The following is a 19,001-nucleotide window of genomic DNA, read 5'->3' on the forward strand; positions in this document are numbered from 1 at the left end:
CTTTAGCATGAGAGAGATGGATGTTACCACTACGCCAGATCGCCTCCATCCACGTGGTATATGGACAGCCCCTTTTATAGGAATTCAAGGAATTGCATTCAGTTCTCGCATAGAATTCGTTTCTATGTCTTCAACGCTGTCAAAACGGCTCCCACGAAGCGGTAATTTGAGTTTCGGAAATGGGAAAAAGTCACACGGGGCCATATCTGGAGAGTAGAGTGCTTGTTCAATCACATTCGTGCCATTTTTTGTCAAAAATTCGTTCACATTGATCGATCGATGAGTTGGTGCATTATCGTGGTGCAAAATTCAAGTGTTATACTTCCTCAAATCTGGCCGTGTGTGACAATTTTTTCCATATGTCCGCAAGGTAATACTTTTTGGCCCTATGGAAGGAATTCCGAATGGACAATATCATATCAAAATTCGCCGAGCAAAAACAAGTAAACTTCTTCTTAATGACGTTGTAACCAAACTAAATGACAGATCGCGCTGAACACTGACATTAAAATCACTCACAATAGTACAACCTTAAAAAAGGCGAAAAATGTTTAAAAAATTTAAAATTACAAATTCCCGGTATATATTTGAAAAGTCGGACGGAATGTGTGGTATACTATTTCAGATTCTACTTATGAAAAACTGGTCGCAAGCGTTCCACGAAGATTGAATATGATTCTACATATCAACGGACTTGCCGCAAAGTATGGAAAATCAATTTGTAAAAAAAAAATAAAGTTGATTATATCAATGTCGTATTTACTGGTTTATTTATTTTTGCCGACACTCGCTTGAGACAGATGTGAACCCCCAATGTTGGGAATTAGTCTTTTTTTGGATTCAGCGTTATTACAGGCTGCGCTGTCCTTTTTGCAAAACGAGAGCTGAATTGGACGAGTAACGATTACCGCTTGAACAATCGTTTTTTTTTACAAGCAGTATACGAGATAAATGCAGAGAAATCTCTGTAGAAACCCGAAGCTCTTCTGGTACATCCGTATGTTCGCAAAAATATTTATGGCTAACACTGCACCTCGTTATCCTAGGATCAGCACGGATTCATTCCAAAAGGGTCATTCGCAACTAATTTGTTCCTCTCTGTCTGCGCAGTATGGAGCAAGGCACTCAGGTGAACAAAGTGTATACCGACCTTGAGGCTGCTTTCGATCAAACTCGAGATTCCCTTCAGATTTACGATCTGGTTTAAAACGATATTTGAACATAAATATGTTGATGTAATCGGAAGCACTTTAAATTTTCGGAACAATAAGAAACATAGAACAGTCCATGGATGTCAGATATTTTTGATAATCGAATTGTAAATGCGATGTCGACAGTCATATTTTCGCACTAAAACACATTCGAACGAAACTGGAATTGGCTGATTTGTTCGAACGAACAATTTTTCGTGCTTCGAACAAAAAAAGAAACACGAAGCGATAAAATTTTCGAACGTCAAACTACTGACAGCAGGAATCGACTGTACTGCGCTGTTTCTTTATTACAATATCTCAATATCTATCTCGGTGTAAGAGTATTCCTTCTGTTTCACTGTTCAGTTGGACCGGACAGTTGATATGATTATTAATGGTGTATAATTATGATTAAGAACACAAACCGCCCTCTGTTTCTTGTTGCAAGCAACAAAGCGTGTGTAGATGAAAAGAGACCAGGACTCCGAAATTGTTGCTACTGTCGTGACTCTCGGCATAAGCTTCAATATCTCGAAGTTATACACACAACTCACAGCTGATATTGGTTAGATATCATTAGTAATATTGTTTATCAAGGCGCTAGTAGTCGAGATCTCCAAAAGCTGGCGGAACATTGATCTCGGGAACCATACAGCATAGCTGGAATTTGACTAGAATACGTAAGAATGTATTCTGCAACGCGTAGCGTAGCGGTTCTTCATAGTTCAAAATGCGTATTTGAATAAAGTAAATTATTTACAAATAAGTTACTTCATGGTTTTGGAGTCGTCAACATTTTTATATCATAGCCTACCGGAAAATGTAAAAATAAAAAAATGGGTGGGTTATATCTATGATATTACCACAAAGTTGACGTGGGACTAGATTAGCTTAGCAATCATTTGTTTGTATTGATTAAATTTTTGATTGAATGAAACAATTTCCGGATTCAATCGAATTCAATATATTTGCATTGTGAGTAAAGAGATTGAATAAATGCCATATAAGGTCAATTCATGCATTGTGAAAGATTATGTTCTTCGTTACAAATAAATTTAATGACAGTCCTTTTACGTTTGGTATGATGCCTAGGACAAAATATGTGAACGGAAGAATTATCAAACGATTATTTTATTTTACACTTTCATCTCAAGTTTGCATCTCTCAAGTGTACGTACTTCTCGAAGCGCGAATGTGTTTGATTTGATGAACTTCAAGCACTCAGTGCCAGAAATTTAGTGAGCAGAAGAATTGAAGGCATATCAATGCAATCTTGAATAACCGAACCAAAGCGTTGTGTTCGTACCCGTTTTTGTAATCCGTGTTAGGAAAACACTTTTCGGAGTGCAAAAAAACATGCGGGTGCAAAAGTACCCCCGGTTTGCATGAAGCAACAACTTCAACTTATACTTTTTGTATCATAGAGCCTTTAAACTTGAAAGTTCATTCGCCTCTAATGTCTGCAAGATTTTCCCAGGTTCCTAAGTTTAGAAGACCATGTTAAGGAAACATTTTCTAGTCTGCACAAAGGCAAGCGAGTTCGAAAGTACTCGCAGTTTGAATTTATTTGCAATGCCGATTTTCCTAGACACCTTGGTTTAGAAGTCTGTATCAGGTAAACACATTTCAGTCGAAACAAAAATACCCCAGACTTGCATGAATTTGCAATGCCAATTTCCTCAGACACCTTGGTTCTGAAGTCTGTGTTGGGGAATCACATTTCAGTCGGAACAAAAATACCCCAGACTTGCATGAATTTGTAATGCCAATTCCCCCACGCTCCATGGATTAGAAGTCTGTGTTAGGGAAACACATTTCAGTCGGAACAAAAATACCCCCGACTTTCATGTATTTGCATTGCCGATTCCCCCAAGGCTGCTTGGTTATGATGGATGTATTGGGGAAACCGCAGATCGATCCAATCAAAACGAGGTAGTTAGGGCGTTTAGATAACGCTTAACATTTTACAGTTCTTCAATTGTTTATCTAATGAAAAATAACATTTTATTAATTGCGATAGATACGTAGAAATATTCCCTGTCAATTGATGCAAACATCTTTCCGATCCAGTAAGAAATGTTCGAGTTATAAGCATTCGGAATCTTTCTTTTTTTCCTGCATGTTCTGTGTTTAGGTTTTCATTTTACCCCCCTTATTTTCCGGTTAGACGTAGTCCCACGTCAGAAACATCTGATTTTTCAGGTCGACCCTCCTTAATGTTATTTGTATTAAGTTTTCAAAAAATTATTCAAGATGTTTCGGATAATCCGATTTAGGTCAAATATGCACCATTTTTGTTGGAAAAGTTGTTGCCATTTTCAAAGTAGCTTCATAATGTATCCATCATAGAAGTCTTGGTCCTGTTTGGCGAATAACTCTAGTAATCAATTTTCTCATTCTTCTCTTGATCCCAATTTTTTATCACTCAAGAAGTTTTGATATTGTTTAAGAAAACTAAACGAAAATTTAGTGTTAATATAGGTGGGATTTGACAATTGAATGAAAAAACAAATTTCATTCAAACTAATGCTGCGATTCAACTGACAACACTGCCGAGAAACCCATTCTCGATCACTGTAGTGCATTTGATCATTGCATCGTGCACCTAGGGGGCACTGGTGAAGTTCAATTTGAATAAATCTTCCATTTCCCATCGTTCATCGTTTGTCTATTTTGTCTCGATTATTCACAAAGACTAATTAGAAATGTATCATCGAATCTCGAATGACTGGACGCGTCGGTGCCGGGACAAGACGGTGGCACCTGAGCTATTGACTGTGTACACAAGAGAGCCGGAGAGTCGGTCGCGACTAAGTTCCTTTCACCGGCTCGATCGAAAGCTGACCTCAATGAGGAAAAAAGGTGTTTTGGTGTAGGAGCCAAATCAAATTATTCTGAAATAATGTTGGTAGGTCGCCGTCGTTTGATCTTTGTCCAGCAGGGAACGAGGAGCCGATTCGCAGTTCCTTTTACTAGGGGTTATATGTAACATAAACGTTTACAGTAACACGAAACTTGAATGCATGCTTTTCGAGGTTTACATCCTATAATCAGATACCCACACGGCGCATGTTTCATTTCGAGGCGCATAAATAAAATGCAAATAGGACTGATTTCGCGCCACTACATGGTGTCTTCATAATAAAGAGCTGCTGTTCGTTGTTCGAAGCACGAGAACAGTCATTCCCCCTTATTCCGCGCAGCGATGACTCAAGTTACTGCATTCCCATAGGCGAATGGCGTGCCTATAGTTCGTCACTAGGTGAGATTTGGAGCCGTGTCCTCATTTGTTATCGACTCGGGTATCAAAAAGGAGCTAAAAAGTATGGTGGCCTTCAGAATAAAGTGGTAAACTTTGCAATCTCACGTCACTCGCCGCGTGGAATAAAGGGGATTGTTATTAACACGTTGGCTGCCACTGTCAGTCACCGGTAACTGAAACCGAGTTTTCGCTCAGGCTGCGTCTGTCACCGGTGACTGATAGTGTAACATATGATAATAAAGGTAACTAATATAAGCATATAAGCTTATAAGCATTCCCTTTCGAACAAAAAACCTTCCACTACAATAAGAAACGATGGCCCTAATACGTTTAAAAATTTCCATAGAGTCGCTATAAAACCGCACTCAACGTGTTAATAATAACTAGTGAGAATAAACGTTTATCAGTCGTTACACAAAAAGAGCTTCATTCATTCATATCCCACCACTGTCTCGAAATTGAAGGATGTCAATTGACAACTGTTCAAACGATGATGAAGCAGATGGTTTCTTCTGGAGTCAGTAAAACAAAGGTAATCATTGGAATTATTTGGAATTGATAGTTTGGTCTATTTTCAATTATTGAAAACAAATTGGAAAAACAATATCACACGTTGATTTTACTAGATTTTCGATAACGTGAGTGATGATTCATGAAACACCATTAAACCGACAGAATCTCATGGGTTAGTGTGGATTAAAGTATCATTGGGCCGTTCTTTTTCAATGCGACCAACGCAGGCCGACACGCAAAAGACGACACTTTAATTATGCTTGCGAACCACAGACAACATTGTTTTTATTCTATAAACTAAGAAAATCCGCTTCCGATTCACATAGAATAATGGTGGAAGCTTGTTCATTGAACTGTACCGTGCTCTGGTCCAAAAAAGATCGGAATATCTAAAAAAGCAACACAAAGTGATTTTACTTGAGGACAACGCCCCGTCTCACCGAGGAAGACCGGCCAGAGAAACGGCTAAGATCCATTCCAGCGTGACATGACAACTTTTGATTCACTAAAAAAAAAGTTTTTTCATGTTTTCATGGATAAGGCACACAATTTGCAAAACGTAAACGTGGCGTGACAATACCTGACATTTTGCGGTTTCAGACTTTAAAACATTAATTCAATTTTCCTGAACTTACAAGAAGTTTGCAACTATCGACATGCTTTTTGTGACGCGAAAAACAGGATCCGAAAGCGTGCTCTTGTCACAAAATAAAAAAAGTGTATTAAATATGAATTTTACCGTATTGTAGAAAGCTATATACTAATTTTTATAATAGTAACTAACTTTTCAAGAATTCTCCTCTGAGATCTTATTCCCCACCATTGCACCAAGGATCCGACCAATAATTTTGGTGCATAACCTCATGGAATGGGATTAGATCTACTAGATTAAGACCAACTATGACATGCACCTTATTCACTAGACGTGGCTCCTTCCTTTTTGCGCACCAAAATGGTTGGAATCGCTCGTTATAAAACGGTCAGTAGAAGTTGGTTTGCGGTAGATTCCAAATTTCAGGGTGTTGTCTTCTTTCCTGGTAATCTCCAAGTCCAGGAAAGGTAATTTTCCATCCACCTCTTTTTCACAAGTAAATGTGATCGTATATAATTAAAGGTATATAAACCATGTCGACAATGATCATGAGACGTTACATTAAATTTTATAGGATTTCTAATAGATAGCATTCATTGCATACCATTTTTCGGAAGTGTAAACAACGGTTATAGTTTTGATCCGAACTTGCCATCTTTCTTGTCAACAAAGATGCACTCGCTTTAATAAAAACAGAGGCAGATTCTCTTGCTTGGATGACATTTTGGGAACAGAAGAGCAAACGTCAAAACCAAAATAGAGGAGTCATTCTACACACACACCTGCAAAATTTAAGTTGAACAAATCTTGATCGTTCCATCATTTTTCGGGATATTCATAACAGATCAATTTTCTGTTATAAATATCCAGAAAAAAAGAGTAAATAAGAGATCACATCGGAAGCCAAAGACTTATTGATTACAGTAAGTATTAAAAGGGGATGTATTGTGTTTTGGACCTATATCTCAATTTTTAGAGAACTGGTAAGGGGAGTAAAATGAAAATAAAAAAACTGAACATGTAAGAAATAATGAAATATTTCGAACGCTGATAACTCGACCATTCGTTGTTTACGTTTCAATCAAATGAACTGCATTGCGTGTTAAAGCTGAAGCAACATAAATTTAGTTGACGCGAATACCCACCCAAATCAAGCGCGTTATTGTGAAGGGGCAACCTCAACCATAAGCGGTCGTAGTACAAAATTGATCCGTATCAATCTAAGGCGCTTAGTATGTTCTAAATTGGCACGACGATTATCTGGTCTCGACATCATCAATACGTCTCGACGATATCAAACTCTCCAGGTAGATCTATCAGGAGTTGTGTAGTTTTGAGTGTTTTGCTTATACAATACAATAAAATATCGTGGCTCCCATATTCAGCTCGAGTTCCAGGTATATACTCATTAAGATTCACGGATCATAAGAAAGGAAAAAAAACAAATCAGTTCGGTGAAAATATTCATCGACACAGCAATCATCACGTTCACAATAAATGAACGAACATTTGCACAAGGGTTACACACTCTCAATAATACTTACATGTTCCATTTAGCTTCGCAGTTGGAGAAACCTTAATTGTTTGACACACTCCTGGCTGCAGCTATCAGCTTCATTATCGTCTACCTGCGTAGAATACGGAGCAATGTATGATTCACGTTGTCACGAGTTGACCTACTTGTCACAACCCGTGCACATTCGTTTCACAGTTCGAACGGAGACTTTGCTTCACCGTGGTTACCCACGCCGCCTTTCGAGACATAATATGTGTGTCCGTTAAACAAAAAGTAATGTAAAATGGGGGAACTTAAGATGGGCTGTGTTCTCAAGACAGGTTTATAACCTTTAACATGCCAGTCAGCCTTCCATGTCCAATAACGAGTTGGTCAGGTAACGAAAGCTCAAAAGAAATTCTAGGCGCGCGGACGGTACATGACTTCCTCGATGCGTCCACTCGTGATTCTCTTTTTTCCTCTACTCTAATTTCTCTCGTATTTTGCTTCATTCACGTTCTTCCAGTTCGAGAAGCGTATCGAACTATTTTTGTAATCCTCTCTTCTTTCGGTGTAAAACATTGTACATATGCTGCCGGTGGTGATTTTCTTGCGCTGCTTTGTGTAGGAAATTGACGATCGTAACTTCCAACTTGTTGCTTCTCTCCACTGCTGAAGCTGCTTCTATTTATCAGCCCATCGCTTTCATGGTTGTTTTTGGGAGGAAATGGTTGCATAGCGCTAGTAGTGGAATGCCCAGCATGAAGTATACAATCGACAAGCGTATGTATATAAAAATAAATGTTTCCTACAGATTGCTTCCAGTAGAAGAATAGTCCAATGAGAAATTATACAGATGGGCACAGGAATCTCAATTCTGTGTGGATTCTTCCATGTATGAATAATACGAAGCAGGAATATAGTTAATAGATATAAAATTATCATAAATATTTTTTTCTCATATGGTTACATAATATATATGTGAGTGGACTTGGTGTGTCTGTTAATAAGCCATGTATGACTTACGCATTGTCCTTTCCCAGACCGCTCTAAATATTATCGCATTGAGATGAATTCAGAACGTCCATCAGTTACTGGTTGAGAGAAATGTTGCTTCCCATCTCCCTTGTTTTCTGTCATTCGTACAAATTTCCAAACGCAAGAATTCAAAACATCCCGCTTTGTACTCCGTAAACGCGTAACTGTCACTATCTTTCCAGCGACTTTACCACCCTTATCTCTGTGGCCCCACAGATAACACGAAACAAAAACGAGCAAGCATCGTGTTCCATGAAATCATCTCCGAATGACACTCCTAGCCTAATGCTCCTGTCCGCTAGCGATAAGCGTTGCAGTTATGTGCATGCTGATTGCGGAGTTTTGCCTACGAAAGGTAAACTCAGTCATCCTCTGAACGCAACATGCGAATCGAGATCACGGAGTGCACCACAATCGAGTGGAAGTCCTTGAATTTGTGTGTCTAGTCAACAAAGTGTCTGTTGGACTGTGCATATGCACAAGCTCCTCTCGGTGACTTCGATTATTGAATTTGAGATCGAAATTGGACGCAAATTGAGCAAGCACACAGTAACGCGTAAAAAGAAGTCTCCATCAGATAACTGTACCCGAAATGCGCAGTAAAATTTGCGGTTTTTATGTTAACAAACAGGTAAACAAACACACACTCCACTGTGTGGGTTGGCTGAATCATTCCAAATCTTGACGGAAATTCATAGAAATGTGTGTCAGATATTTTACGACACCTATTTTCTCTGGCACTATTGACTAGACCAGGGGTTCCCAAAGCGGACCCCTTGGGGTCGATATTGGTTTCTCAGGGGTCGACATGAACGAAAATTTATTTGTGGGGTCGACAAGGTCTACAAATCGACCCCCATTAATTAACGCAAAGGGGTACGATTGAATTTTCAATAGATCGAACCAAATGCAATATCTTCGATATGTCACGCATCGAGTAATTTCACTATTCTGCTGCGCGTCTTAGCGCCTTGTTATAAGCAAGTGCACCATGATAGAGACTCTATGTTGTACGTTTTGGCACAATCATTTCACATCGAGTGAGACTCGATGTTGTACGTGAAGGGTTAACACATGTACTTGTTGGAAACTTCTAAGATACAGTATAAGTTGTGTTACGTGATCTAACTTGATTTCTAGTAGAATGTATTATTGTTGTACTTTTCAAAAATTCAACAAATAGATGATAAGATCGTATAAGATGACAAATTTGGCAAGTGCATTCGGCGTTTGCGTACTGAAATTTGTTGGAACTTGAACACACTCATTTACTAATTTTATTCAAAAGATTACATTAGTAGAAACAGAAAGATCATCAGTTCATCTCAACACTGATTAAGAACTGAAAATTATCATTAACGTGCGATTTTTATATTTAAAAAAAATTGCCTACTACAGTAATTTGTATAAATATATTTACAATTAAATTAATATTTATATAATTTTACATCTATTTATTTTGTTGAATTTTGATAAGAAAATCATGTCAAGTTTACCCGCTCAACCCACGGTAGCCAGACGTCCAGATTTGTCTGGAATCTTCCAGACTTTGGTAAAGCATCCAGATATCACGATTGTCCTTTGTCTTGTCCAGACCTTCCGCACTTTGGCCAGATTTTTCCAAATTTAAAAGAAAATTCTGCAATGACATTTGACACCATCGAGTTGATTTGGAAAGCTAGTTTGTGCTAGCTTTATTGAAACAGTTATTCAAAATGGCATAATTGATTTCACCGTAGGGATTGGGTGGCCAGACTGAGCTAGCTTTCTAAGAGCATCGATAAGCATGCTGGTTTCTACAATATATGTAGTAAAGTACATAAAGTGTCCTAAAGGATTGAAAGATATTTGCTTGTAGTGTTTTGTGTCGAATCTATTTGTCGTTGATCAAATTTAATCTGTCAAAAAGAGTCAAATATTTGATCAACAAAATTACAACAAAATTATGGAAAATGTGTAGGTTGGGATAACGGCTTAACTACTCATTAGGGAGTACGTAAACGGAATGGAAAAATATCTGTTGATGGGCTCAACGAATCTAAGGCTAATGTAATGTATCAACTCAAACATCAACGACTCGGTTATGATAAATCTGACCATGCTGGACCCGTCCAATGCCATCAGAAGAAAACATCAAACCATTCTACCGCTTACTGAAATTTTCCTAATCTGGTTCCCAGAGAAATAATTCAGCCAATTGATGGGAAATCCAGAGAGTTTCGCAATGTTGATTTTTCAGACTATTCTCCGGATGAACGAACCAATGTAGTAATGTTTTGGGGTTAAGTTCTAGCCATAACTACCCTTGGAGGTGAAATGGAATTCCCGCAATTAATAAAATTTATCCCAAAAATTTAATGAACACCGAAAAAAGTGGTTTGTGTCACATGTCTGCAATAATGAAGTTGTGTAATGCACCGACATATGCTAAAAAGAAATAACTGTTAACTCATGTTTTATACATCAGACGTAAAAATGTTGACTGATTGATTGTGTTGAATTATAGAGACTTTAAACTTTTGCAGTGCTAGTCCTGAAGTGGGCCCTTGTGGACAAACTCCTTCTTCGTCTGCCTTGAGAAAAACACTTCATTATCATTGCTTGTCAGCAAACCGTATCCGCTTCCACAAACATCAAACCACGTTCTCGCGAAAATGTTCAATAAAATTCACAATTAAACATAAAAAATGTCGACAAAAGATTTTTGATTTTCCAATATCCAGTTTTACTGTTCAATACACCTGGTAATTCTGGCTTAGTCCTTTATAAGGTCGTGGAAACTAGGCAAGGAATCGACTTAAACTTAAGAGAACATAATTCTTACATGAGGAAGAACACGTTATCTTCAATAAAAAATAAACTATTGAAACAGCTGCCGCTGCCTTGTAAGCTCATTTTATTGTGCCTTTGGTTATATAAAAATTAAAATAATATCTCTAGTGCAGCAAAAAAAAAGTATGAATTATGATGCAAAAACAGCAGTGAATGATCCTGAAGTACTTCGTTGCACTTTTGACTGTTTATTCGTGTTGACGGCAAGCTATCTCAATCAGGCCTTTTTGAAAATATTTTCCTCAAACCATCAAACTGCCGCCTGCAAAGTTACAAGTTGAAAAATTACATGACACATTCCAAAAGCCCTTCCGGTATGAAGAAATTCTATTGAAATTCTTTTTGAAATTCCTGAAGTTCCTGAATTCTTGGAGAAATTTGAAGAAGTTCTCCTGAAGCCTCGGTTGAGACAACGATACCTCATATCCATATCCCTAACCTGACCCGTCCCACAAAAATTGTTGCCCTTTTAACTTCGAGTAATCCGCGAGTATTCGGTTGAATCCTACTAAACATAGCAATTAGTTGAAACTTTGTATAAACAAACCTTGAATTAGCGGCTCCGCAAAGCTTATGCGATTGAGCCTTACAAATAAATGAATTGAAAAAAAAGTTCTCCTGAAATAGTGAAACCCATGGGATTAGCTTACACATTAGTTTTTGGACCGCAGCTTTGGAGATAGGATTTTTATGGCTTGAAAAGAATTTTCTCAAAAAGGCCTGGTTTAGATAGCTTACCGTCAACACGAATGAACAGTCATAAGTGCAACGAAGTACTTCAGAATCATTTACTGCTGTTTTTGCATCCAAAACAATATGATTATTGAGTAATTGGCATCAATTCACAAAATTCGGAAAGTCAAGGCCTGATTTAATGACACCGCGCGAGTATACGAGTTATGATATTATGCGCGAATACAGCATGGTTAAATCTGTATTTTATCGTCTAGTACTACATTCATAATGACTTTTTGATACAGTCAACGTTGGTAGACCGCAGAATACATTTGAACAATCAGTCGCCCGTAATGCCCAAAATGGCCAAATGGCCACCCCTGATATATACCATTCCCTGTGAATTTTAGAATAAAATGAAATCCGCATAAACGATGATTTCTAATTCTTTTAGTTCCATAGAAATATAGTGTTACAAGTTGATCGTCTGTTAGCCAACCCTTTTTTCTGAAACTAATGAAGTGCCAAGCTAGTTGTAATAATTTCGGCTTCCTTAAGGTGTCACACTAATTATATTACTTTGTGTACAAGGATTTTTGAGGATTTTTTTTATGAAAAGACATTCGTTTGAAATTAAAAAACTACTGCTACTTTATTCAAAGTATGCTTAATCGGGAGCCACAACCTTTGACCATCTTTCAGGCGTTAAACGGGTTCCACGCTGGTAGCGATCCAATTATCAAACCAATTTTCAATTTCTACACAATATCAGAACTCTTCTCCAGCAAGGGCCGATGTCATGAACTGATATTAATTTGAGGAAGCAATGTCTGGGAAATAACATTTTTGCATGAAAACTCAGCTCGAAAGTAAACTTGAAAACGCCTAAACTAAACAAACTTGGAAACAAGTTTGCAGTTACTGAAGAAGCTAATTCCAAACGTTTATGGATTGAACCCAAAGGAGGCAGCATGGGTAGCACATTAGATGTCTGATTGAGCCATCCACAACCACCGCTTGCCAAACAAACAAAAAGTGTATGTGGCGTATTGAGACTAGCGATGAAAACGGAATCTATTAAACGCAAGTAATCATAAGTAGATCCGATACAACCATCAACGTCGCAGCCAAAACAGAACATCCAACAAAACATTCTCTCTCACACTAACGCTCGACCACATGCTGGAAAAACCATCGAAAACCCCAGCGCAGTCACCAAACATAGCGTCTTCGAATTACTACTTATTCGACTAGAAGACAACACGACACGACCGCATCGTTAACGTAGGGCTACGAAATAACTGTCGGAAAGATCAAACATTATAGCAATTTAAGAATGAACTCTTGTACTTGCACTGAGGTGCGCGAGTGATTCGTAAAGTAATGAAAACCCGATTTGAGAAGATTGTCGAATCAACTCTCGTTATTATTATGTACTGTCGATTGCTCGTTGTCTAGAGCGACACTGAAACGTTGAGCTTATTGAATACTCAAATAGGTTTTCAGTATATCTGAGCAAAATTACATCTACAACGTTCCCAAAACACCGTTTTGCAAAAATTATGATATGCAGCATCTTTCGCAGAACGGCGACATAAAAATCCGAGCCGAATCCGTTGTGTGGTAGCGGCGGAAGGAAATTCTTGCAGATTTTCACCTTCAGTTTTCCACCGAAGAATACACCGTTGGACAATACCTTCTTCACATTCGGCTTGCACGGCTGCACTTTGACGCCATTTTGAGCCGGGAAGTTCATATAAGCTTAAATTTTAAAAAAAATTATAAATTCCGAATCAACTCTCGTCTAAGGCTGAACGCTATAGTGAAACAAAAAATTGAAACTACAGAGCTATTTATACCTCTCACGGAAACGACTCGAAATTTTCGCAGTTCATTTGTCTCTAGTCTTGAAAAAGGCCAATTTGACATAAAATTGAAACCACAGAGCGAAATAATTTATACCTTTCGCTCGATACAACGTGACATGTGTGGAATCTACTCTCAAACTAGAGGAAAGTTCCTTGTTCTATTCCACAAACGTATATTTCATCGCTCAGAATGCTTTCATTGAACGGCGCGGGCAATCGGCCCGGGGTCACCCTAGAAAAACACTAACTAAAGATGAAGGGATTCCAAAATTACGCAAAATCGATATTGCGATTTATGTGATACTCAGTGTTTTGCCGATTTATCCTTTCACTGAATTATTCGCTTTCGTTCGTTCAAATATGATCTTACAGAAATCATTTCCCCCGGTGGCATTCTTTTGCTTTTACGTGCTACAAATCACGACACAAAAGAGAACGAGACAACTCTGCTTCGGCTCGCACTTCATGATACACCAGCAAGCAAAACCGTCATGAAAGTTGTCGGTGCAGAATGTTTATATTAGTGATGAAACGGATAGTAGTTTGGTCGGATACCGGATATCCGACAAGCTTCGAGGCCGGATATTCGGCTCTTTATTTGCGAATATGAAACTGGGAGAACATTTTAGGCAGTAATTAACATATCTTTACATAAAAATAATGAGCTATGATTAAATTTTCCGTATAGAATGAACATCCCTTGATAGAATATCAAGTTTTCGGCAAGGAATATTGAACACTTTTTTTTTCTGTCAAGGATTTTCTATGATGAAATTTTCGTGGATATATTGAAATAATTTTAAACCTGATACGCGAATCTCACGACATCTTTTGGGGCAGTTTCAACGAAGTGGAAAATTTCGACTGTTGTGCGAAAACATTTCGAATGGATCGCAATCAGATTCCTTATGTTAGATAGTCATTAAACTCTAAGCAGTACCCCAATTAGCAAGGTTTGCTAGAGTTTATCTTTCAACTCCCTACAGTAGTGTTTACAAAGGAAGACTGTTCTCTGAAGCTGGCCTGGTGTACGAAGCAAAGCGTAATTGGTCGGTTAAAAAATTGATAATAACAATAATAATGTTAATGAATTAATGTTACGAGTTAATATTAAATTAATTAAAAAAAAAAAGATTTATCTTGTGTTAATGAGAAATTATTGATGTTTTTCTAATATCTTTTTCTTCTAATCTAACAAATATTGGCTGGATAGGCCGGATACTGGGGAGTTTGACTTTTCAGATGCTCAGGGAAGGGTAGTCAGATTATATTTTTCATTTTTAAGGCTGCTATCCGTTAAAATTAATATATTCAAATAGAACGCAAAGCTTTACTAGCAACACCACTCCAGTAAGAAACAAATTTAGCAATGTTAGCTCTTTTCCCATTCGCTGCTCTCTGCAAATGGTGACAGAATGATGACGTAATTTTTCTTGTATCATTTATCGCTCTGCACTTGTCTGTGTAGCGGCTTCCGCTATAGTAGAACGGGGCGATATCTGCGGTTCAAACACGTATGCAGGCTTCGAAAATAGTACGGGGTGATTTAGATCACCCCTTGATCTCAAAAAGTGCGGCTCAACTTGGATTTTTTAAAATCTCATTTTCTTTTTTATTGAACCGGATGTAACTAACGTAAAAAAAACTTTGGTAAAATTCGACAGGTGGAAGGAAACGGTAGCATAAACACAACAAGCACTTTAATTGTCAAAAAATGTGAGTTTTCCGATCGTGGTTTTAAGGTTTTTCCCGATGATTAAACAAACCTTTCCTGTATTTTGCCGTAAAGTTCTGTTCGCCTACAGAAGAGGAACAATTTGATGCAGCGAAACTGTAAGTGATGAAAATTAATTTTAATTTTTGCATGTTGTGTGGGGTGACATGGACACGTTTCTGTGGGGTGAATTGGTCCTACAAGTTCGAGGCTTTTCTTTGATCTAACTGATTCCAGATGTCACGGAATTACAAAAAGAGAATGGGCAAACAACGTTGGAAGAAGGAGGAGCTTGAAAGAGTAACTCAGGCCATCAAGAACGGATTTTCTTTGACCAACAACGAAAGTGTTTGAAAATGCTCGAATAACAGTGAAAAAATTCATGCAGAATTCGAGATGGTGTCAATCTAATTTTTCTGGTCTGGAATTTGGCCAAGACATCTGGTATCGATCCCAAAACACTGTTACTGATTGTAACATTATCCCAAAATACTTTACATAAACATAAGCATTTTGACGTAGGACTACGTCTTTCATTTCTATACCGGGGTGTAAAATCAAAGTTTCGAAAACGAAAGCGTTACGCCGGAACGAAATGGTATGATAAACACTTCATTCGAAAGATAAAATGTCTACGCGTTCTATACTTGTTACTTTTTGATCCAAAAACTTGTTTCAATAGTCTTAAAATTGCTTTCAAAACAGACTATTGAAATCACCAATCGGTATATAAGCGAGCGCCGCTCGGAAATCCACTCAGTTCTAATTGAACAGCGATTGGAGCATGTTGTCGCTGTTGTGGTGAAGCTCTTCGTTTATCATGAAAGCGCGAATGAACGGTGTCACCAAGAGCCTGTTTGTGCACCTTAGGCCAGAAGGGAATCCATCAGGAGGAGAGTGATGCCACAAACTGTTCCCCGGGAACACACACACACATACACGCGCGGAATTCTTTCCGTTTGGATGCCATTCAGCATCGAGAAAGATCCGGAAAATAATCTGCCAGTTCCTCTGGGAATTTAAAAATACATTCATGTGAAAGAGTTTATTTGAATGTTTTCTATCCATGTAACACTGTGACCAAATATGTTTCAATCAAGTGCTATTAACAGATGGTTATCGAGTTAGCATTAACCACTGGTGGGCTTCCAGTATCGAGGAAAATGTGGTAATATCTAATCGTTACTGAAAATAATCTGCTAGTTCCTCTGGGAATTTAAAATTACATTCATGTGAAAGAGTTTATTTTAATGATTTCTATCCATGTAACACTGTGACCAAATACATTTGGTTTTGTGATTTTTCAATCAATCGCAATTAACAGAATAGCTTCTGAAGATTATTCTTCCCCATCAGTAGGATATTTCCGTATCCAATATTGTATGCGCCCGCAATCGATTATTGCTCAGTCGCCGAAAGTTCCGAGCTCAGAGAGTTCATTCCCCACTAGTTTGCCTTCCAAATTGCCATCGTAAACCACGCCTTCTCTCGATTCAATCACGCACAAAAAACATACTTAAGCGATATTCTGGTGGTGAGACGCATTCATTTTTCGTGAGGACATCGACAAGACAACATCGTTTCTGAGGGTGCTGGTCGGCGAAGGATCGAGATCTGCCCTGAAACGCAAGCAGTTTGTTTGAAACTGTGAGGGAGCACAGAGAAGCCTATTCTTCAGGAGAAGAGAAGGTGACCATCGAAGCAGCCGCTATACACACACATACACGCACGGAATTCTTTCCGTTTGGATGCCATTCAGCATCGAGAAAGATCCGGAAAATAATCTGCCAGTTCCTCTGGGAATTTAAAAATACATTCATGTGAAAGAGTTTATTTGAATGTTTTCTATCCATGTAACACTGTGACCAAATATGTTTCAATCAAGTGCTATTAACAGATGGCTATCGAGTTAGCATTAACCACTGGTGGGCTTCCAGTATCGAGGAAAATGTGGAAATATCTAATCGTTACTGAAAATAATCTGCCAGTTCCTCTGGGAATTTAAAATTACATTCATGTGAAAGAGTTTATTTCAATGTTTTCTATCCATGTAACACTGTGACCAAATACATTTGGCTTTGTGATTTTTCGATCAATCGCAATTAACAGAATAGCTTCTGAAGATTATTCTTCCCCATCAGTAGAATATTTCCGTATCCAATATTGGATGCATAAAACCTTGTGCATCCAACGTAACACTCTCGTTTTCGAAGTCCCCCAAATATTCATTCATTCAGAATGAATTCAGATTCAACTTCAAACAAATGATCTCTAAATCAACGATAGTCCTACGTCACCCTTGCGGTTATACCATAGATATAACCCACTTCCTGTTTTTTTTTCGGTGAAACACACACTGGACCAAATCACCTCGCATCAAATTTTAATGTCCAAAAATCATCGCTTTTATTTTATTATATATTTGGTAGTTTGAAGCTTGATATAATGATGAAACATTATTGATTGAGAGAAAACAAATGTAGTTCAGTATACAATGTGACATCTTTGATTTAGACCGTATTGGTTTGCAAATATTAGGCGATTTGCTTAGGTGGTCCCAATTCCCCCCTTTTCCCTTACAACAATCAACAGGCTTTGTTTCTCGCTTCTCATAATTATTTGGTGCAACAAAAGTAAGTACTGTCATTCAGTCAAGTATTTGAAAAATCCACTCATGTTAGATTATATATACATGAAAGGTTACTTGCATGACACATTGTGTTTTATTCGATATTGATAGATATGCAAACACTGATTATACTAGATGGGAAATTTATTCAACAATTTTGTTGTTTAAATCACAAACAGTGAACATAGTAAAACAAGTAAACAATTTATGGTATGTTTTCTAAATTTTACTCGTTGCTTGTGCTGTAGAGAAAGAGCAACTAACATGTTTGCATACAATTCAGGCGTTAATCTCCATAGCAGAGATGGGCAAATTGTTTGCGAACGGTACGAAAGAACTAGTTCGCCAAAAAGAGTGAACGAACGGACTGATTGCGAGTGAACTGTTTGGGAACGAACGAAGTGCAGCTGAACTGAATACATGTGGGAAGCATATTACGCTGGAGGGAACGGATGACTGCAACCAGAACGCTTGGAGAAAACTGAAAAAATGGGTGGGTAATATCTATGACATAACGGCATGATTGGCGTAGGACTACCGTTAGCTCAATAATCATTTGTTCATATTGATAAAATTATTGATTGAATAAAAAAATTCCGAATTCAATTGAATTCAACATATTTACATTGTACGTAAAGACTTTGAGTTGAAAATCCCATGTTAGATCAATTAATGTATCGTGATAGATTATGTTCTTCGTTACAGGTAGATTTAATGAATAAGTTTGATCGTCCTTAATCCTTTTACGTATGGCATGATGCATTGGTTATTTTTTTCATTTATCGTAGAAAAATCTAAAATATGTGAACGGAAGAATTGTCAAGATATCATTGCATCTAGCATTTCTCTCTGAAATTATTGTATGTTAGATATTTTTTCTGTCCAAGAGTTCTTCTATGATTGCAAAGATTCTGCATAACACTGCAGTAGAAACGAATGACCTGGAATAGTTCGAATCTATTAAAAACAAAGAATTAAAAAAGAAACAGCACTGCAGTATTTTGAAAATGCAAAATTTCGTCTACTATAGCACGTTTACAATAGGGATATCTATAGCTATAGATGAATTTATTCACGCGAAAATAGATGTAAACGGGTGAGAATAGGAATAGAATAAGTTCAAGCGTATGTAAACGCTGGTGAATTTCTCACTGGTGAGATATCACTAAAGTTGGAGGCAGTTCTACTTC

General features: G+C 37.7%; 1 protein-coding gene across 2 annotated transcripts in view; it reads right to left on the reverse strand.

Moving 5' to 3' along the window:
- The window catches only part of LOC129777928 (probable basic-leucine zipper transcription factor J), a 46,431-nt gene that overhangs the window by 26,284 nt on the left and 1,146 nt on the right, over positions 1-19,001 (reverse strand). The window contains exon 1 of one of the 2 annotated variants that reach the window (XM_055784522.1): positions 7,105-7,255. The exons of the other annotated variant lie outside the window; for it this stretch is intronic. Coding sequence (XP_055640497.1) covers positions 7,105-7,113 — 9 coding nt within the window. The 5' untranslated portion in view covers positions 7,114-7,255. Of the gene's footprint in view, positions 1-7,104; positions 7,256-19,001 lie in introns of those variants that run through there. 2 annotated transcript variants of the gene reach the window in all.

This window comes from Toxorhynchites rutilus, chromosome 3, assembly GCF_029784135.1.
Source record: "Toxorhynchites rutilus septentrionalis strain SRP chromosome 3, ASM2978413v1, whole genome shotgun sequence".
Taxonomy (NCBI): Eukaryota; Metazoa; Arthropoda; class Insecta; order Diptera; family Culicidae; genus Toxorhynchites; species Toxorhynchites rutilus.